This window comes from Carassius auratus, chromosome 15 (genome assembly GCF_003368295.1).
Source record: "Carassius auratus strain Wakin chromosome 15, ASM336829v1, whole genome shotgun sequence".
NCBI lineage: Eukaryota > Metazoa > Chordata > Actinopteri > Cypriniformes > Cyprinidae > Carassius > Carassius auratus.
Window position 1 is genome coordinate 4553435 of NC_039257.1, and position 22906 is coordinate 4576340.

General features: G+C 35.5%; 1 protein-coding gene across 3 annotated transcripts in view; it reads right to left on the reverse strand.

The window, feature by feature from the left end:
* The window catches only part of LOC113114800 (beta-1,3-glucosyltransferase-like), a 70336-nt gene extending 47980 nt beyond the window's left edge, over positions 1-22356 (reverse strand). The window contains exons 1-2 of one of the 3 annotated variants that reach the window (XM_026281833.1): positions 22090-22349; positions 5520-5566 (exon numbers count right to left, since the gene is read on the reverse strand). In XM_026281833.1, the coding sequence (XP_026137618.1) occupies positions 5520-5566; positions 22090-22153 (111 nt within the window). In that variant the 5' untranslated portion in view covers positions 22154-22349. Of the gene's footprint in view, positions 1-5519; positions 5567-22089 lie in introns of all 3 variants that reach the window. The other 2 variants (XM_026281832.1, XM_026281834.1) reach the window with 2 other exon arrangements.
* Positions 22357-22906: the final 550 nt, after the last annotated feature.

Below are 22906 nucleotides of genomic sequence, written 5' to 3' on the forward strand. Positions count from 1 at the left end.
GATTTGAGTGCAATGTGAGGAAAATGTATGCATGGGCAGAATGGACCACATCAGAACTGATTCAATTCAGTGCCAGGGGTGGGCAGAAGGCACTGACTTAATTAGGTTCTGTAGTTTAAGTCAAGCTCAAGGGTTTCCCCTCCTCTTCTTTGCACGTACTTTCTGAAGCGGACTAAACAGGAGAAAATGGGCCAGTGCAACAGCTGTCGTCTAGATAACAGATAAAACACAATAGAGCGGAGGAGGCTGTATCATGTTACTTTGTGGATAACAAAACCCTGACCTTCTTTTGTCTACAGTAAAAAAAAAAGTTTCACATTTGTTTGTTCGCGACAATCTGCAAATGGCGGTCACACTATTTTGTGTATATTTTATTATTAAAGTTTTGTTTGAATTTTCTACGGTTCCCATCTCCTCCTTCCCAATCTAAGAACATTGTTACACTTACAGAAATTGAATACAATTATCATTTACATTTAGTCATTTAGCAGACGCTTTTATCCAAAGTGACTTACAAATGAGAACAATGGAAGCAATCAAAAAAAAAAAAAAAAAAAGCAATGATATATATATGTGTTTTAACAAGTCTCAGTTAGCTTAAACACAGTACAGGTAGCAAGGGCTTTTAAATAATATAACAAATAAAAAGAAAACCGATATAATAGAAAAAGAATAGAGCAGGCTAATATTAAATGTCTTTTTTATAATTGTATAATAAATGAAAAGACAACAGATAGAATACAAAAAGGATTAGAAAGCTAGATGTTTTTCATTTCAAGAATAGAATTAGAATAGTGAATGCTAAAGTTAGAGGGTCAAATAAAGATGGAGGAGATGGGTTTTAAGCCGATTCTTGAAGATGGCTAAGGACTCAGCTGCTAGGATTGAGATAGGCAGATCATTCCACCAGGAGGAACATTTAATGTAAAAGTCCGTAAAAGTGACTTTGTGCTTCTTTGGGATTGCACAATCAAGGGACGTTCACTTGCAGGACGCAAGCTTCTAGAGGGCACATAAGTCTGAAGTAATGAATTTAGGTAAATGGGTGTAGAGCCAGTGGTAGTTTTGAAGACAAACATCAATGCCTTGAATTTTATGTGAGCAGCTATTGGTAGCCAGAGCAAACTGATAAACAGAGGTGTGATGTGTATACTTTTTGACTCATTAAAAATTAATATTGCTGCCGATGAAGCTAAATAAAGCTCTCTTGATTAAGCTCTCTTTTCAAACACTTTATTTTAAATTAAATATAGATTAAAAAAATATTTTTTCCTGCAAACATATAAAAGAAATTATAGTCCAAGACAAAACCGAGAAGGAATGAAGGACAATCTCTACCCACCAACATGTGGTACACTGAGAACATCATCAGAGACAAAAGCAATGCATCCAGAAGAGAACGGCTGCATGTGGGCAGTGCTAGGAATATCAAATAAAAAGCACAAGACACATGTGGGACTCATGAAATCTTTTTCCTTTCTTTACAAGGTCATACATGAAAATCATAAATTCAACACATTGTGGCATCTCAGGGCTGTCGGGAGCCTGCTTTGCTGCTGATACAGCCTTCAATGAACCAATTATTATTCAATGGCCAATGGCAGAGTCAGAATTAACTTCCCATCCTGTCCCATCCATACCCTATAGTTTAAGGAATAGTTGTCATAAAGCTCATCGGAAAAACAGTTTCTCTCCGTTGATGACTGATCTGAGCCACGGGTCTCAAGATAATCCCTTATGATGGCCGTTTCTCATCCTTCTGTAGGAAAGGGTCCATACAAGCCCAGAAAAGCACCATTCCTTCACCATTCCCATTGCTTCCAAGTACGTCAAAAACACTCTTCTGTGGGATTCAGAGAGATTATCAGAAAGGACAGTTCAGCACAGATGGCGAAGCCCAGAACTGCCAGTGCAAGCATGCCGAGATTGCAAGCAGCAGCAAGTAGCTCGAGTGACATTTGCCAGCTGGCTCTCGATATCATTCAGCTAAACCAGCACTGACAGGACTGGACCTGCTTGAAGAAGTAAAAATGAATCACCAGTCGTTTCACATGGGCAAGGCTGCTTGAAATTACAGGGCCAAGCTTAATTGGAGTTAGCTTTAATATGTGTGCACGTCTTCCAAGAGCAAATCAATCAAGGGGAATCTTCTGAAACATCCTTGATTGGACCCACCTTTCTTTTCTTTTTTTTTCATAGGTTGGTTCGCTCTCTTGGTTCTTATGATAAATGGGAGAGTATTCCAGCACACACCAGTGACCTGTTGAGTCTCATTTGCCCTCTGTCCCCTGAGCCATTGAGATTCCAAGTCCAGCACCGTTTCTCCAGCTGCATGACCAATGCGCCCTGTTCTTCAGAAAAAGGTTGACATCAAAGGTCATGCATGACTGAAAAGCTGAAGATGAAAACTGCACCTTGGTATATCTTTTATGAGCTCTTTGTTATGCTGTAAATCACATGACTTGCAGGTTTTTCACCATATTTTAAGCCAAATTGTAATCCCTGACCTGTATCGAAGAGCAATGACAAGTGCACGACCCAACCATATTATTTGCATTCAATCACTGTCCTGTACAGACATGCTCTCACGTGAACTGCATAGCTATTATGAAGAAAACATTAAAAAAGATAAACTTTTAAAAAAGATAGAACTTTTCCTGCAACCCAACACTAGGATACCTTTATATTTTAAAACATGCATCTTCTTAACACATTGGTGACTCCTAAATTAACGCGAGAAAGAAAGTTGCAAGAAACTGTACAAGACAGCAATTTCATTTTTAGCCTGATTTCTTTTCTAATACATTAAATTTGCAACAATGTCACTGAGATCACATCCCAAATCTGATTGCTATAATGCAATCATGTCAACCATTCATTCATCCATCAGGGAAAGTCATTAGCTAAAATAGGAACTGAGGAATGAGATACAACTTTCTGTTTCAAAACTAATGCTGAGTGCTTATGGTGTCACATTTGTTATACAGAAGTTAAAAAAGTAACAAAATTAAATATGTATGAATTTAGATACATTAATTAATTTTTGTATTAATTGTTATTTGAATTGGTAAAATGAAACAAATGTATTTAAAAATGGAAACAATAAATATAAAACCCCCAAAATACTAAAATTGTTAATTTCATGTTCATTTAGCACAACAAATTATTTTTTTTATTTGTATTAGTGTTCAAATTAACGGGATAGTTCACCAAAAAATAAATTCTGTCATTAATTATTCAATCTCATGTTGTTCCAAACCCATAAGACCTTCGTTCATCTTTGGAACACAAATTAAAATATTTTTCATGACATCCAAGAGCTTTCTGACAGCAACGCAACTACCACATTCAAAGTCCAGAAAGGTAGTAAGGACATTGTTAAAATAGTCCATGTGGCATCAGTGTTGAACAAAAATAACTTTACTCAACAATTTATTCTCTTCCGTGTCAATTCTAAAACATGCATCTTCTTAACACATTGGTGACTCCTAAATTAACGCGAGAAAGAAAGTTGCAAAAGTTGCAAGACGAAATGAGGGTGAGCAATTAAAGACAGAATTTACATTTTTGGGTGAACTATTCCCTTAACATGTTCATTTAGCATAACTAATACATTTTATTTATATTTTAAAAGTGTTAAAATTACCTAATCTATATAATCATTTCTACTGGATGAGAACAGACAGCAAAGAATGAGATGACACAGACAGTTACGCACAAAACATGCTCTTGCGTCCAGAAACAGGCAGAAAGTCCGTAATGGAATAAAATAGAATTGACAAAGATAAACAGCTTGGAACTTCACAGACTGCCATAAAAATTCTACATTTTTGCCAAGATGCAAAACATGCTCTTGCGTCCAGAAAAAGGCAGAAAGTCCGTAATGGAATAAAATAGAATTGACAAAGATAAACAGCTTGGAACTTCACAGACTGCCATAAAAATTCTACATTTTTTCCAAGATGCTACAGAACGAATGCTCAACTAACCTTCATGATTATTATTTTCAATAATAAATCACATCCGGACCTCCCTTTTTTTAATCTCTCTCTAATCCTTTCTACGTCACTATATTTCCTAGGAAATATTGATTTATGCATTTAATTGTGATTTAATTAAATCATTTCAGCATAATGTAATGTATGTTCAAATCGACTGACAGCCCTAATCAAACACTGAAAAGGCAGAAAAAGAGAAACTTCAATGACAGCAGCAGCACCATTCTTTTGGATCCTTGATTGCAACCAGTCAATCCTCTCACCCCATGAGATCGAGGAGGTGCTGTCTTTGAAGAGCATGGATTTAACAGTAGGATGGCCTGAACAATTGTCCATCCTGTCATCCAACTGCTGTGCAAATCGAGAGAAGCTTCTCAACTATTTCATGTCCATTTCTTCTACTCTCCATCTGTTTGAAAGGACCTAGTCGGAACTGTTCATTAAAATGGTTTTGACAGAAAGTATATAGGAATGGTTATCCATTCTTTACATTCAATCGACCATGAATGCGTCAACCTTCAAACATACTAGTCAGGGTAGAAAACTGAACTATTCACTTTTAATTTCACCTGCTTGAAGAAAAGAGAACGAAATAACAAAGAAAAGGAAAAAATTATTAAAACCCAAGACATGCAAGCACAAAAGCAGAAACGGCTGACGCAATAAAAGAGACTAGCGTTACTTGCGGCGGGGATCATTCTCTCAGCATTTCAGCTGTGAAGGCCCCTGTCAAAGTCTCTTATAGTTAGACAAACTCAATGCAATGCTTATTGCAAGACAATGCCACAGCCTGACAATGTGAAGATAGATGTGCTACCAAATAAGCAAGTAGTGATTAAAAATCAAGAGATTAAATTAACTCAGGGATGCACTTCTTGGTGACTAATGATGACCGATAATAAACAGTATGTTGTGAAGTAATTTTTTGGCTAGTGAAATTTTTATAACCTGTTCAACTTCAGAAACTGGACATTACAATGCATGAAGATGATCTGAGCAATGCATAACTAATGCTTTTTTGGTAGTTTAATAAAATGCTTTAGGGGGTTTCAGTAGAGCATAGAGCAACAGTATCATGAGTCAAATGAATCTAGACATTTTCATCATGCAATATGAATATGGTTATGTCTTCCAACATGGTGGTTTGAGGAATAAAAAGCTAGACACGGCAACAGTTAGGGTTACACAACTGTTGCAAAACAAACAAAACAGCATGCCAGAAACACATTAATCACTGCAACAACCATACAATCCCAGTATTTCATCCTTCAGTATTTGCTTATTTGAATCCAAATGGCAACTTTTTTCCTCCAAGCTAGTGTATATTACATATATTAGGCGTGTAATTGTAAGCTTGCATTCATAGTGCTGGATAAACAAAACATATACAAGCGCTGATGGGTCTTGAGGCGAGCATACCAACAACAACATCAAAAAAGGACTGATATTACTGATCTACAATTTAAAATCAATGTGCATTCATACTCTGATACACAAGAGTAAATATGCGTCAGCCCTTACCTTTGTTGGACTCTCCACATCATTTCCCTTTGCAGTGATGAGGGGCACTGGAAAAGAAATCAAACAGAAAACATCACATCTCTACAATGAGGGCTCCATTAACATGCTGACAGAACTGCAAGTCTAAAAGCCTGCGACTTTCTAATGTAAATCTCAGGTGTTTCTTTAAGAAGAGGGAGTTAAAAGCCAGCTGATTAGAGGAGAATCTCTTTGCCTTTAATCTGTACCAGCCGTTAGGGACTTCTGTCTGCACCACATGTATTTTGCAAAGTTTTTCATTAGAGTAGGAGAAGCTTCTCTCAAATTGCATTTCCATTGATCCTGGGAAGAGAGTCGTTTTGCAAGGAGCCTAGAAATCGATATCGAGCGTCAAAACAGCAGTTGCAGAGATGACTTTTGGTGCCAGTGAAATCATTGGGAGTGAGCTTCGGTTTCTGAGAATACGACAGCCATTAGACTGCCCTTGGATCAGTTCATAATTGCTCCTTTTACTTATCCGCTGCTCGGGTGACATTATATAAGCAGAGCCATGAAGGTGTGCATTAAAAAATCCAGATTAACTCGTATGAAGGTTAAAAGGCATTTGCTTCTCTCTCCTTCACAAGTCCATTCGCAACCTGTGAAATCTTCTTTTATATAACTCTTTAATGAGGCTGAGGTTTACACCTCTGAGCCAATAGTTAGTTTGAATTTTATATTGCGTCTTTACCCCTGGCCCTGCATGCTAAATTATTTATAGAGTCCAGTTCTTTGTAGATGTCCTAAAAAAACTCTTGAGAAGCCTGCAGAAAGAATTCAGCATTATGAATTAGGTTCAGAGTTTTTCATGTAAACACACAAATGGTGCCAAAATCCAAAAGTAAGCAGCAAAAAATAAGTTGCGTTTCTTGGCCTGGTGTTATGCTGCTGAATACATTAAATATGCATAAACGAATGGCTCTGTGCTGAAAATGTCTGCTGGCTGTTTAAGCGAAAACATCTTTAAATTCATTCATGTGGACAGCGATGACAACTACTATCTAACACTTGTTAAAAGAAGATGACTGGTAAACATAGCCATAGAGAAAACGGTAAAGAAATCTAGACTTGGGCAGCATTAAAATTCCAAGTTAACTCTGAAATGAGGAAACATTCAGCAATATCACAAACGAGGGGAATCAAAAGGTCATGTGTAAATGTAACATGATTATGTGAGCTCATTAGAGCTCATTAGAGCTCAAAGAGCGCGAGTGGCTCTGAGGATCTAATTAGTCATGTGGGGCTGAAAATAATGCTGCTGAACAAATTATATTAATAACAATGTATAGGTGCGTATTTGTCTTTTTATTTTATATTTAATGTCACACTGTTTGCACACACAGCGAGTTCAGGGAATAATCCAATATGCTCACCTAATCTTTTCTCGGGTCATTGAAAAAGCCAAATTAAGTTAATCAGTTTGTATGGATGCTTAATGTGAATGAACAGGGCTTAAAAATATCTAATAAAAGTCTCTTTAGGTTATATTTGTAACATAATATATATATATATATTTTTATGTTATACAGTATCCATTTGTTGTATAGTTTATATGTATCTTGTCTATTATAATATTAACAATTTTATGCATGCTTCAATGCAATAATTATTTTTATTTGATGTCATATACCATTCAAATGTCTGGGGACTGTACTTTTTTTATTATTATTTTTTAAGAAATTCATAATTTTATTCATCAAGGCTACATTAAATTAAGGGTGAGATGAAGTATTTTAAAACTACTAAACTATTTTCTTTCTTTTTTTTTTAATTGAAAATGGTCTCCAAAAACAACTCAAGTACTGTATCACAACTGTTTTCCACATTAACACGTTTATTTAAAAATAAAAATAATTCATATTTCTTGAGCACCAAATTAATATATTAGAATGATATCTGAAGGATCATGACACTGAAGACTAGAGAAATTTAAATTCAGCTTTACCATCACAATAATAAATTCGATTTTTAATTTAATGTGTGTAAAGTGTATTTTTATTCTTACTGTATTTTTGATAAAAGACTTCTTTTAAAATATTAACCAACCCCAAACCTTTGAACGGTTTTAATATTAACACATAAATATAAATTCCCATTACATACAGTATATATATTTCTAAATATACTTGTATATATACTCATAAAAACACAGCACACACATATATACTACGTGAACAAACTTTAATTTTGGATGCGTTTAATTGCTTGTACAGCCAAAAAACAAAACAAAAAAACAAATGCAAATGTTTTAAAATGATCTCCCAGAACCCTTTAAGCAGTCACTTTCTCCCTTTCTTATACAAAATGTAAGCCATTAATAATAGATAAGCCACAGTTGGATTGATTTGCTCTGCCCTGAACATCATTGCTGCTCTTTTTCCACTGTGGCTGAATCATAAAGGGCCATGGCATTTTCAGAATATCAGTGGGCAGGATGAGCCAAGGCCAGAGAAGATATATAGGTCTGTTGTTACTGTCAGATAATTCTCCCCATAGTTCTACCGAAGCATCGGGTTGTTTACAGCTGACGAATGCACACCGCTATTGACTATCATCAGGATAGCTTCTCTAATGTGCTCAGCTCTCACAGTGGCAAGATCTGGATCACAATTTCACCTCAAATGTTATTGTGCTCCAACAGGATGCTGAAAGAAAGGCAATATGGGAGACTCATAATACTAAATCTCCCCGAGCGTGCCATTAAAACCCATTGTAAAACGCAAGAATTACGTTTTATATAAAAAGTTGAGCGCATTCACCAGCATTTGGTTTCATTCAGCCAACATCTTAAAGAGAAAAAGAACCATTACGCATTGATCCATCTTGAGTTCTAAATGAATAATTCCACATAAATAAGAGAAACTGTAGAGTGAGAAAATGGGTTTCAACAAAGAAAAATCGCTTCTTTCAGCAGCAAGACAGGCTACATTCTCACATGGACTCAAAGAGTCTGTCAGAGTGGATTAAATATGCAACATTTGGCTTGAAAACCTCGGCTTCCTTCAGGAATGCATCCAAGTTCACCCCTCGTTCTCTGACATCTGTCGCAAACTTTCAATCTTTTCATGCCGGTTCCCTGAGGATGTTAGGGCGAGACAGACACACACGAGGGCCATTTAGCAGCTCTCCGAGCACTACTTACACGTGGCCGCCGACACTGCATCACTATATAGTGCCCTCCTTGCGTTTGACAACCGCTGGCTATATTCTTGATAAAATACTGTGAGAAAATCATTAGCTTGAACTGACATCTGCGCATAATTTTTTCAGATGTCTCCCAGACAAATGCAAAGAACAGATGCTCTTTCAGATAATGCAGAACAACAAAGAGAAATGAGGGAAATTAGAAGCTTTGGATGAAAGCTGTACTTGGGTAATCAAAGGGTTTTCAAAGTTTGTAAGGACGAATGGATGGATGCTATATGGATATTGATACTTGCCTGCTACACAGTATGTAAAAAGTAGCACGTCAAATCAGCAGGATTCCTAAATGCTCAGTATTCATCATATAAAGCAAACAATAATCAAATTACTTGCTGCATCCGTTGAGATTCTCAAGATAAGTATAACAAATTAAATTGAGGTTGATACGTACTGTAAAAAATGACTGATTTTAACAGTAAAAAACTGTAAAAATACTACATGAAAACCTATTAATTGGTTAACGTTAAGTTCCCCTACTATATTTGGTCATTACATGTTAATTTTATGATAGTAACCTACAGTTTTTTGAAAAGTGAAAGAGAAAATATCATTTAAAGTGAATAACCACAAATTGACATTCCCAGAATTCCACATTTGATTGACATTTTATTTTTTTTAGTTGAAATAATGATTTCTTCTTGGGTTTTCTTATCACCTTAGATTAGGGTTGTATATGTTACATCTAATGTTTGTTGCATTATTTCAGTTTCATGTGTGTTACCATGATGATGTTTAGCATTTGTGTGAACGACACTTTGCACCATCTGGGCAATACCGCCATTACAGATGTGACATTTTCAGTCAAAACCTGAAATATAAATTCTAATAAATTTGATTTATTATCAATATACTGAACCATCTCTTTTTTTAAACCCCCTTAAAAGAGAGTCCAAACATCAGAAAAGTTTCAGTCTATAAACCTGTTATATTTTAAATGAGGAGAAAACACATGCGTTACGGAAGTAAAAAAAAAAAGAAAAAAAAAAAAAAAGAAACTTTTCTGGGAGACAACATATTTTGTAGACTTTCAGCAGTTTACAATGCACAAACCAGAAACAACAATATCTGCCGAATGGAAAAGGGTTGGCTATTTACAAAGCATACAATTATTTTTTGTTTTTGTTATGTGACCATTCTGAAAGCGGAATTAATATATGAAAACGCCAATAAAATGCTTTAAAAACTTTTTTTCTTTTTTAACTGCAAAATTGGCAGTTTTATACCATGAATTTTAATACTAATAAAAAATATAAATTAATAATAAATAAAATGATTAATTTATTCTTTATTATTTGTATTTCTTTAAAATCTTTATTACGAATTTTTTATTATTTATCATCTATTCATAAATGGATAAATAAACAGTTGTAGTAATAGCAGCAGCAATAAATAATAACAATAATATTAAAAATCATTAACAATAAATGACAGATTTAAAAATTCTAAACTTAAATTAAGAATTTATTAAGAAGTGTTATATATGTAATGCTATGGATTAATTATAAATGTACAGTATGAAAAACTGATATTCATATTTTGGGATATGGTAAAGACATTTAACAGTATTAATAAATAAAATAAAATAAATGTAAATTTAATAAATTCAATAAAAGTGTTTCTAAAGAATACATTTAAGTTTTTTTTTTTTTTTTTTGAGGCAATCTAAATGCAAAAATAAAATGCAACTGTACAATTCACCATTCATTACTGACTGTTAGAATGCATTTTAATGAACAAATTTTACAACCAGATGAAAATGATGGTAACATCCATCCCTAGTAAGCTACCTTATCAAAGAACAGGCAATGCCAACATTTCAGACGCAATATTTTCAAGCATGTATTCACACTACACATCTGCATAACGCGGTCAAGAAGAAAGTTCATCCTCAAACTCAAAATGTACTTTGAAAGTTTTACATTTGCATTACTTCGCTGTGGAAGGCAGACAGGGAGATGTTTGAACTTCGTCAAGTAATGCATTCATTTGTCTCGCTTCCTCAACCACACCTCCAGACATTTCCAATTTCCCAATCAGTCACAGTTTGCCTGAAATCAGAACTGTAACTGGCACTTATTTAAAACTGAACTATTGTCCTCAGTATTGGCTTTTCTCTGTGGAGGAAATGGGACTCAGAGCCACAATGAGAGCAGTCACTGTGGTTTGCTTCCGGAAGCCAAATTTATTGTTCATGCATGCGTGCCGTTTTCTGCCTGAAGGTCTTTTCGTTGCCAGGTCTTCCCAACATTTCCTGCACATCATGCTCGTTGCCTCAGTAAGTAGCATGCTGTGCAAATTACGTGATAATATTAATAATATTTTTAAAATTAATTACACATTCAGCGTGTACAAGAAGTAATTTGCTGTACTCCATATACTCCGTAACTTGATAATGAACCTACAACTGTTAATCAAAAGAGGGAATGCATAAAGAGAGTCGGCAATGCACAAGCGTAAAGCAAACAAAGCAAGTTATTAGTCATTACTCCTTCCATAAATCACAAAAGTGCACTGATATTTATCAAATGGGCACTCAGAGGAGCCCTCAAAGCTGTTCTGAGAGAATTATATTAAAGACATGCATTAGTTAGGAGATACTTGCAAACCACTGCCACTTGAATGGTGTTCCTGACATTAAATGATAACATTGAATGCTATAGACAGTTTGCTGCTTCTGCATTCAGTCGGCGTGTATTAATTCCCTCTTGCTGAGCACTAGACCCTGCTGTGATGATGATTAGGACCACAAACAGCAGGGGCACTACATAAAATCCAATCTAAAACATAAGTCAATCACAGATCCCTTTTAAATTATGGCTGATATTAAGCCTGAACTTCTCTCTTGACATTTCATTCAAAGTGGATGAGTGGATGCTTTCAAAACACACAAAATTTCATAGCTCTATGAAACTAATATGACTTGAAGGGAGCATGAAATATCTCTTGAATAAAAGTACCTCTGCTCATCTTTTACATCACTTCACAATCTCACTTTGGAAGCGGGCGGCTAACACGGAGAAAAGGGTTTTCTGATGAGCTGTCAGTATAAGAAAAAAAAGGGAAAATGTAGAGAAGTAGCTGTCAAGAAGGACTTCGTTGAGATCGACAGGTCTGATGCAATCACATCAAGTGCTAGTTATTAAACGTTTATGATGGGACTCTGTGCTCTAAATAGACAAATATTGATCGCTTAAAAGATCGAAACAGGATAAAAGCGCAGTTCGATTTTGCGTCGACTAGAATTTCATTATTAAAAACGGTATCACGCAGTGTGACAATGTCTCTGTTTAGACTGTGCTCCCTTCAGAACTGAACTGAACTGAATGCAGTTTAAAGTCAAAATTTTGTAATTGCATATTATGGATTATATTGTGACTGTCTCAGCTACGTTTCACTTTTTAATCAAAATGAAATGGCAGACTTCTCTATAGTGACGTAATCATTTTATCAACACTATCCAACCAACCAACAACTGATGTAGAGCATCAGTTTTGGTCTTGTGCTCTGGTTTGTTAAGATGAATAGCAAAATCAGAGTGGTCTTTGTTATCGACCGTCTGACGCCTATTCAGCACGCTCCAAAGCCACCAACAAAGTCTAACTAATGCAGACAGTGTGGCACACACTGGAAAAACTGAGCTAAATACTCTACTTTAGGTCATCAGAAAAGATCACCATTTCACAACTTCATGTACTTTAAATTCCAACTGAACTCCTAAATTTAACTAGCCTGACTACGTCAGACTTCCTACTTCCGCTCAATTTCATTTCGCATCTGTACTCAGTCTGATACAGCGTCAGAGCTTTCTGTTTGCCACCGGTCTGGAAACAGCTGGGCCAATCAACGGACAGAGGGCCGGCTGAGAGCCGTGGCGTAGATGCGTAGATTAACTTCGCATAATCTGCAAAAGTCGTTTACAGCCATGTTCACTCCGGCATTTCGCTCGCATCATCATGTGTTTACAACAGGTTTACAGTGGAAGTTCAATCATAGATTTGAGTTCGATGCATGATGTCTGTGCTTCGATGCGGCTGTACAGGCGCATAACATACGTCATAACTAAACGTATCTGATTGGCTTAACCAATGATTTTAAACTTCAGACAAGCGCCCCCTAGCGAGAGAGAAAACACTTCTCTATTGTGCCATTCCAGACTCTGTCTACGAAGCAAAGTGAAGTAGCAGAGTCTGGTATTACCAGGCTAAAATTTAACCTAAAGTTACAAAAAAGTAGAAGACAGCATCCAGAATTGTAATTCAAATGAAAAAAAAACTATAATTTTTAATAATACAGTATATTATATTTAAGTATATTAATAATCAATGTTTAAATATGCTGTTATCTATATATTTCACAATATATTTATATTAATGATATTGTATATTTAATAAATTAACTTAGATTTTATGGTCCATGGAGGAATAATATCTTGCATAAGTAGTCCGAATTAAAGACATAACTTATTATGTTATCATATGACTTTGAAAAGTCATGAAATATTAACTTGTTACATATATTCTTAAAAGGTATTAAAATGACCATTGGTTCTCTTTTAAACCCCAAACAAAACACAAGGGCTAAATATAGAATTTTGCTCAAATGTGGTTTCCGTGCGGATTATGAAACACATTATTTTATACTCTCCAATCATAAAACTCTGTCTTAAGTATTAAAGTAGATATGCTGTCCTATTACAGTAGGTTAGTAAGTTGGGAGAAAAACGAGCATGCATTGGCATTTCTTTGCTCATCATAAATGCCTAGTTTGTCTCCATCTCCCATGGCTTTCAATCCCAAGCCAAATCCTAAAACTGCCTCTCACTGATAAGCAGAACAGAGCGCAAGTATTCCCAATTTCACACCGCCAAGGTGATTTCATGCCATCCATGGATTCCTGCACTCCCTGCATAACTTTAGATATGTATTTGACAGTCACTTTTCCAGAAAGTGAGTGCTGGTGTGTTTATCTTTTTAACTGTCAGGTGTAAACAGCACTTTTATCTTTTAAAACTGCTAGCTTAAACTGTCTTCTGACTCAAGCGACGGAATGACTTCTATGGGAACAGAACAACATCTGTGGGGGAAAGACTTAACAAAACAGCTGCTGGTTATTTTACTTTTTGCTGTATATCTCATCAAAACATCTTTGATGCACATTTTAAATGGCTTTGTTTTTAGCTCTGCCTCACAGCAAAACTGCAGTGGCCTTTGACTGATCATTCCTTCTGCCTGCAGGTACACACAAAAGATAGGTTATCTCTCTCTTAAAGTTTTGTTCTGCACATCATAAATAATACAACAGGACAGCGCTGATACCAGTGACATATACATCTTCATAAGACCTAACAAGAAATTTCTTACAGGGAAAAACCATGAAACTAGTACAGGTACCGCATATTTTAAGTCAGATAAGGGATCAAAAGATTTTCTACTCTCCCAGTTGGGACTGGTTGGGCAATAAGCACTTGCCATATTTGCCAAAAACGACTCTATTCTATTTTTATTCTACATTCATTTACAGAAAAAAAATGCAGACAAAGAACTACCAGGTATTAATTTTAATTTGCAATATATATATATATATATATATATATATATATATATATATATATATATATATATATATATATATATATATATATATATATATATATATTTATAAAATATTTTTTCTTGTATTTTTTTCTTTGCATAGGAATCCTAGCAAGATATATTTTCGTTAAATGTTATATTTTTATCACAATAAATCCATTCGAATTTGCAAAAAATTATATATATATATATATATATATATATATTTTTTTTTCATATTTAAAATGTTATTGTATTTTTATTTTCAGGAGATTATTTTTAAAATGTAAAAAAAAAAAGTGTCACAAAAATAACTAATTAGAAATAGTTTAAAATTGGAATTTTATTATTTTTAATGAAAATGCAGCATTTGACCGGATGATCAGCCGGTTTTGACATCATATATACACTCACATCCGCATGTAGACATGTCGTTTCACGTGAGAATGATTCGGATTTTATTGCTTTCAGTGTAAACGGAGACTGATTTATTGATTTACTGTCATGACATCAATGTATTGATGTCATGACAGATGAGGCTTGCACATCCTGAGTGAGTGTGTGAGAGAGACTCGTAAAACAAATCAGCGCAACAGAACACACAAAGTATCTCACAGAAAGTTATATATAGAAATATATATATTTTTTATAACACGTTACTGTAACTTGCCTTGTTTCTGAATTATTCAGCCATTTAAACTAATTGGTTGAATAAATGACTCACTCATTTAAAATAATCATTTGCCAACACCTACAGGTGGTTTGATTTCATATTTAAAAATCATTGAATCCCCCCCCCCCCCAAAAAAAAAATTATTATATGTATATTTAAAAATATTTAAACCATTTATATTTAATAAACAATAACAAACAAAAACGCCTTGTTGATGTCAGAGGTCAGAGGAGAATTGACAGACTGGTTAGAGATGATAGAAAGGCAACAGTTACTCAAATAACCACTCATTACAACCAAGGTATACAGAATACCATCTCTGAACGCACAACACATCGAACCCTGAAGCAGATGTGCTACAGCAGCAGAAGAACACACCGGGTGCCGCTCCTGTCAGCTAAGAACAGGAAATGAAGGCTCACCAAAATTGGACAATAGAAGATTGGAAAAACGTTGCTTGGTCTGATGAGTCTCAGTTTCTGCTGTGACATTCAGATGGTAGGGTCAGAAATTGAAGAACATGAAAGCATGGATCCATCCTGCCTTGTCTCAAGGGTTCAGGCTTCTGGTGGTGGTGTAATGGGGGATATTTTCTTGGCACATTTTGGGTCCCTTAGTACCAATTGAGCATCTTTTAAATGCCACGGCCTACCTGAGTATTGTTGCTGTCCATGTCCATCCCTTTACGACTACAGTCTACCCATCTTCTAGATGGCTACTTCCAGCACGATAATGCACCATGTCACAAAGCTCAAATCATCTCAGACGGGTTTCTTGAACATGACAATGAGTTCACTTTCCTCAAATGGCCTCCACAGTCACCAGATCTCAATCTAATAGAGCACCTTTTAGTGATAGGGTGGAATGGGAGATTCGCATCATGGATGTACAGCCGACAAATCTGCAGCAACTGCGTGATACTATCATGTCAATATGGACCAAAATCTCTGAATAATGTTCCAACACCTTGTTGAATCTGTGCCACAAAGAATTAAGGCAGTTCTGAAGGCAAAAAGGGGGTCCCAACCCAGTACTAGCAAGGTGTACCTAATAAAGTGGCCAGTGAACATATATTATATATATATATACAAGTTTTCGGTATAAATGCATTTATGGCACCTGACCTCAGCTTCATAAAACAATCTGTCTGAATACATCTAATGCCCATTAAGATGTATCTTCTGTTTCCTCTCCTGTGGAAAGATGCAGTTTGTTGATAATGATTTCATTTCAACGGTCACAACTCAACTGTTATAATAAGAAACAGTTTCTTATTATTCTAACTGAATTATTTGAAACAAAGTGAGAACTACATGTGAAAGATTACACATTTATTAAGGTTAGGGGAAAAATGACCATTTATAAACATAATAGGAAATGACATCTTTTTTTGAGAGTTGTTTAAGTTAGAGGACATATGTGACTTAGTCCAGGTTGGGGGAGTTGTAATGTTTAAAAATGTATTATCTAAATAATTGTTAAATAATAATAATAATCTAATATTTTTGTTTGTATATTCTGTAAATTATAGTTCTTAGATGATAGGTAAATATTAGGGGGTAATTTAGGGGTGCTCCGATCACGATCGGCCGATCATTAATGCGCATCTCGTCAGTAAAGCCGGTTCTCTAATCAGCAGTTAATTCCATCAGGTGCGTGATTTCACATAGAGCAGCTGTTACTACACAGAGCCATTGTTAACTGAGAAGATGCACCAAAAAACGCTGAAAATTAAGTGGATTTGCGCATCTTCTCTATTAACAACGGCTCTGTGTAGTAACAGCTGCTCTATGTGAAATCACGCACCTGATGGAATTAACCGCTGATTAGAGAACAGGCTTTACTGACGAGTAGAGATGTTCCGATACCCTTTTTCTCTTCCCGATACCGATTCCGATACCTGGGCTCAGGGTATCGGCCGATACCGAGTACTGATCCGATACCTGGGTGTGTATCTGTATATACAGCTGTATATACTACTAGCCCTATTATTTATTTTCTTATGCAAAAAAGAACTTCAAATCCAGCCAAAAATCTAACACCGCAAACTAAAAAAGGTATTTAAGTTTTACAATATAACTGTATAAAAAAACTGCAACAAATAAGTCTAGGAATATAAAAAAAGATCTATTAATCAGATAATCTCTTTACAACAAAACAAGTAAAAAACAAGCAACCATCTAGGCATAATTATTATTATTATAGAGACGTATTATTATTACTGTAGGCTACAACAGTAGCTTTATATATTGTCAATTTACTCATGTAAACCAAACATTTATTTTAATGGGCTGCCATGAAGATCTTTGAGTGTCTGTGTTTATGATATGACAGTATTCTCAAATGAAACGGTAAATTCTCACGAAGTGACGGTTTATGCGTTCGTGTCCTCATGACACACAGCAGAGACTACAAAACAGCGAGCTCTCGCGCATCTGTGCCAGTCACCCACAGAGATGTAGATTTTGCCGGAGTAATATTTAAATAGTATTTTGCAGTTTAATATTCACAGACACTAGTATATATTCGGCTACTGTCTGGAGCCCTGACCTTTGACTTACACGGAAGCGACTGAACGCAGCTGCCGGTACTGAATATACTCGAGAGTCTGTAACTACCGGTACTACAGAGACATACTGCTAACCACTGATCTATAATATAGAAGCGGCTTCACTGTCTTTTGGCAGTTTAGAATGTGATGAGTGATCCAGTCATATATAGATCAGGGCTGCTAACGCGTTTTCATTTCTTCTTCGCTGCTCTAAACAGGGGTTGCTTGTGGCAACACAGCACAACTTCCTGTGTTTTCAATGCATTTTGAGCAGCGAAGAAGAACCGTGCAGCGGTTAGGCAAAGCTTGCGGTCATAACTAGGTCTTTTTTAAGAAAATGGTATCGGATCGGTATATGGGTTCATGTACTCGCCGATGCCGATGCCAGAATTTGTTGTGGTATCGGAGATATTTCCGATACTAGTATCGGAATCGGAACAACTCTACTGACGAGATGCGCATAACGATCGGCCGATCGTGATCGGAGCACCCCTATGTAAATTAAATTAAATGTATATATTTAAAATCGGAATCTGCAAAAATCGGTGTTGGCAGGTCACACTGACAGGGAATAAGCTATGATTAGCTCTATGTCATTGTGACTATATTCATAAAAACACTTGCTGGAAAGAAAAAAAAAAGGGTTTGTAATTTTCAACTCACTCTTGATGCTTAATAATAATAAAAAAACATCATAATTCTTGCAACTTTAACCAAACTTCATGTCAGTCTGCTATACTAATTCACAACTACAATTTGCAATGCATCACACACACACACACACAGCCAAGACTGACAAATGCAAGATGTAAAGATAATGCAAAAACGGCCCGATAGAGCAGGTGACGGCTTTGACCTGAAACTCCCTCATGTGCTCCAGACCAGTGTGCCCTTACTGTTGAACTCTGCAGGTGCTAGTACTACTAAAACTAGGTCAGTACCTCAAGATATTAGCAACCACAAGTCTATTTCTTGAACAGCAAGGTGTATCTTCTGTGCATTTCATGAAAAACATTTCATTAACCGGTATGTCTAAGATCCTTCGGCATACATAGCCTTATGACTAATGAAGAGACTCTCTTTTCCCTGCAATTCTAAACAAATCAAGGCACGTTGATAAGTGGCGAAACTGAGACAAAATAAGGGGCACTGATAATATTTCTTATCAGACACAGAGCACAATTTGCCTGTGGGCCAGGTGTTAGTCAGACACATAAAGTTAGTGGGATCCATAGGCTTTTTACTGTAGAAACGGGGAGATGCTCAGTCCAGCAACTTGGATTACATTTACATGACTGGCATGAAGGCATACATACAATCAACTGCAAACACACAATGCATGCAATCTGGTGGTTGTAGGTTTGATTTATGAACTTAATATCCACAAATGTCCATATTAAACTATCTTTATAGGCATTGATCAATGCATTAAAGCAGTTATATCTGCACTAGAGCACGACCAATATATCGGCCGATATGAGCTTATTGCATTTAAATTGGCATCGGAGTTTATAACGGCCGATGAAACATGAGAAACGTGCTTCACTCATGTTATGAGTGTTGCATAGTTTGTCCAGCAGAGGGAGGTCTGCAACTCCCCAGTTGACAACAGCGCCAGAAATCCACTACAGGAGAAAGCGATCAGCCAAACCACGGAGATGTACAGTTTTGACGTTGAGTCTGTAGTTCGTCAGGTGAAATTATTTAGTTAATACACTGTATATAAAAACAGTGTGGTAGTTCTAGCTAACGGTCCTATCATTATCACTTCTAAATATTCTGTAACATCACTTACAGCCGCTAATGCATTGCTATATTAGATTAGCCACAAAGCTAATAACGTTACCATGTTTATCAGTGGAAGAGCACGAACGTTAAACTTATTGTACTTTTAAGTTGAACGTTTAACTTATTCTAAATATATCTGCAGTGTTTCCCACATAATGACCGCGTAACTGTGGCAGGGGGGCGCGTGTAGTCAATGACTAGAAGTTATGTACAGCGTGCCTCGAAAAAACAACAATTGTTATGTTATTCTAGGGCTGAAACGATTCCTCGAGTAACTCGATTACAAAAAATGAGCCTCTTTTAATTTATTTTAAATCTCACGTCAGTTTCTTTGGCAATGATTTTTTTTTTTTATGTGACAACGCATTTACGTCAACCACAAAACGGAAGGAGACACAAGCGCTGCGATGGAGGGTTATCTCCAGAACTGCTCTGAGTCACTTCATGAGCATTTGACCGTTTGATTTGAGTAAAACTAGCGTCACATCACATACACAGAACTCTAAAGGTACGCCAACCCGTCAAAATAAAAGTCCAGTTAAAGACTGTTGTTCAGCAGAATGTACATAGCCTATCACTAAAACTTTTTTTTAAGTTTTAATCACACAACATTTCCATGTTTTATTATTTTTTTTATAGTAAATCCCCTTTGTTTACCAAAAAGTTAAGTACATTTTCAATAATTAAAAGATAAATTAAATGAATGTTTTATGTGTTTAATGTGCACCTCAGAAAACGTTTCATTTAAAACCCCAACTGAATGGCACTTAATTGTCCTTATTGTCATTGTTCACAGTACAAGTACAGACAGAGAAACAATGGGTAATAATCAAATGTTTATTTTTCATGTATGCAATGCATTCTATGCATTTAAAAAATAAAAATAAAAATTCTAAAAAAGGAAACTTAGTTGTTCATTTTAAGAGACCCAGGAGTCTTATTTTCTCTTGCATAATTAATATTGCACTTTAATTAAGCAAAAACACATTTTATCCGATTACTCGATTAATTGATGGAAGTTTTGGTAGAATACACGATTACTAAAATATTTGATAGCTACAGCCCTATGTTATTCTAATGCTAATATAGCTTCCTTTTTAGCAGCCCCCTTAAATGCTTGCTATTAACTTGTTTGAAGGTGGTTCTTCTTAAAATTGACAGCGGTGTGTTCATGACACTAACGTTAACCATTCAACTTCGAGTAGGTGCGTCAGAAATGATTAACCAGAGGGGACATGTAAATAAATGTGAGCTGAACAAGCGCTTTTTTATTTTTTTAATATTTTACAGATTGTTTCAAAGCAGCTTTACAGACATAACAGGAAAATGTTGTAATAATATTGTTAAATATAAGTAGGTAATAATACCTATTGCTTGACAAAAAAAAAAAAAAAAAAAAAAAAATATATATATATATATTTCTCATTTTTGCCTATGTAGGAGATCCCTGTTTATTATTATTATAATTCTAATGATGACATGAGTAATGATACATGGTGATATTATTAATACACTCACTTATTCTTTCTCTGTCTTTCTTTCTGCCCCACAGATGGCTGAAAATGGTGAATGCTGTAGCAGCAAAGTGTGGGACTACTTCTGCAAATACTTTAACTTTAGTATTATAATTTATTTACAGTACACACACAGACTGTTAAAACCAGCTTCAACTGGAAGAAAGTAAAAGTGTTAAATGTTTAAAACCAGACTGTTTTTTGATCATTAAAAAATATATACTTTTGATGTGCAATTGTTTAGTCATTGAGACTGTAATCTAATGCTTTTTTTAACATAATCCCTTCTGGAAAATGGTTTATACAGCCCACATACATAGAACAGGCAGATATTTTGCTATTGAATGTTGTGTAAGTGCAGTTTATAGGAAATGGGTCTAATATCCAGTTTATTTTCAAAATCAAAATATCGGCTTATAAATCGGCTCTTTTCGAGTTAATATCGACATCGGCCCCCAAAAATCCATATCGGTCGGGCTCTAATCTGCACTGGTGCTCTTTATAAAATGTTAAGCTACTCATTTTCCTGGGAAGGGTGGAGAAATGGGAAGGTTTCAGGTACATTTTCTTCCAACAACACTTCAGATTTCCTCACTTCTACTCCAAACTGTTGTGCTTCTGACTCTTGCACATCAGTCTGTTCAATTAATTATTTACAGTGTGGACCAGATACTCTTGCTGTGGCAGTATATTCACAGTAAATCACATATGATGCTAAAAATTTGTTGTTAAGATAGGCAGCTCAGTGGGGTTCGAGACACAATCAATCAAACCTTCAATGGACAAAATGCTGTCTAGACAGGCAGCTCACTAGGTTTTGAATTAACTCATCATACCTTTAATGCCCAAAATGTTACCTAGGTAGTCAGCTCAACCATTCATTCATTATACTAGGCAACTAAGTTTGAAAAAAGCATGCATGTTCCACATATTTAGATATTTAATTAATACAACCGTCGAATGAAGTCTTAAACATCAGTTTAAAAGTACTCTTGATAACTTGAAGGAGTGATGGAAAGCTGTTACAAGAAATTGTCATTTGTGGCAGCTTATTTAAAATAGGTTAATAGGCTACCCTAGTCACTACTAACAGTTTATTTTCATCATATGATTTTCCATCTTTAAAAGAAGCAAAAACGTTTCAGACTGCTGCCATTCTTAATAAAACAAACGGCAACAGTAAAATTAACCTAAGACTCTCGAGCTAAAAAACTTCATTTTGGTAACGTTAGATGAGTAGAACAATACTTACTAAGCGAGCAAAGCAAGAAACATCGGGCAACACTGTATCCGTTTTCAGAGTTTATGGAAAGCATAGTAGGAAGAGGCGCGGGTATCGCAGGCTGCCAGCTCGGTGTAAATGTGCTGTAGCAGAGTGTTTGCACTGATCCTGTATCCAACAGTCACTACTGTGCGTGCCGATCATTACCCAGCTTTGTTTTGTGAAGACATTTCCTGTTGAACGCGCGTCTCCGCTGCGCCCTCTAGTGACCGCATGGCAAACTACTACAAAAGAAGCAGTGTTTGGCTCCAATATTAAAATGATTTTTAAAGGGATAGATCACAAACATATATTACAGTACGGCGAAACAGCTTCATTCACTTTCAATAAAATATGGAAAAAGTTGACATGAAGCGTAAATATAGCCTACTTGGTCTTCAGTTATGAAGTAGGCCTAGCCTAATTTAAAATCTTTAAAATATTAACCTGCATCCCACTTTCGATGAAAAACCCAATAACTTGCATAAAAAAAACTAAATGAACTTTCAGTCTTACTCCGCTGAATGATATAGCTAAGTTTTAATATAATTGTCACGTCTACCCTATAACATTTATAAAGTATTGTCCTTGCGTTAAATATGTGAACAGACATGAAATATTCCACTAGTCTATTTAAAAAAAAACAATGTTATAGCCTAATGTAGATAACGGTAAAAATTAAGTAAACATTTGGCCATCCGAACCACAGTAGCATCCTTCTTGCAAAAGTAACTATTCAGTCGATAGATTTGTGCGAAATGACAATGAAATATCAAACTAATCGATAAAAATTAAATAAAAAAAGTAA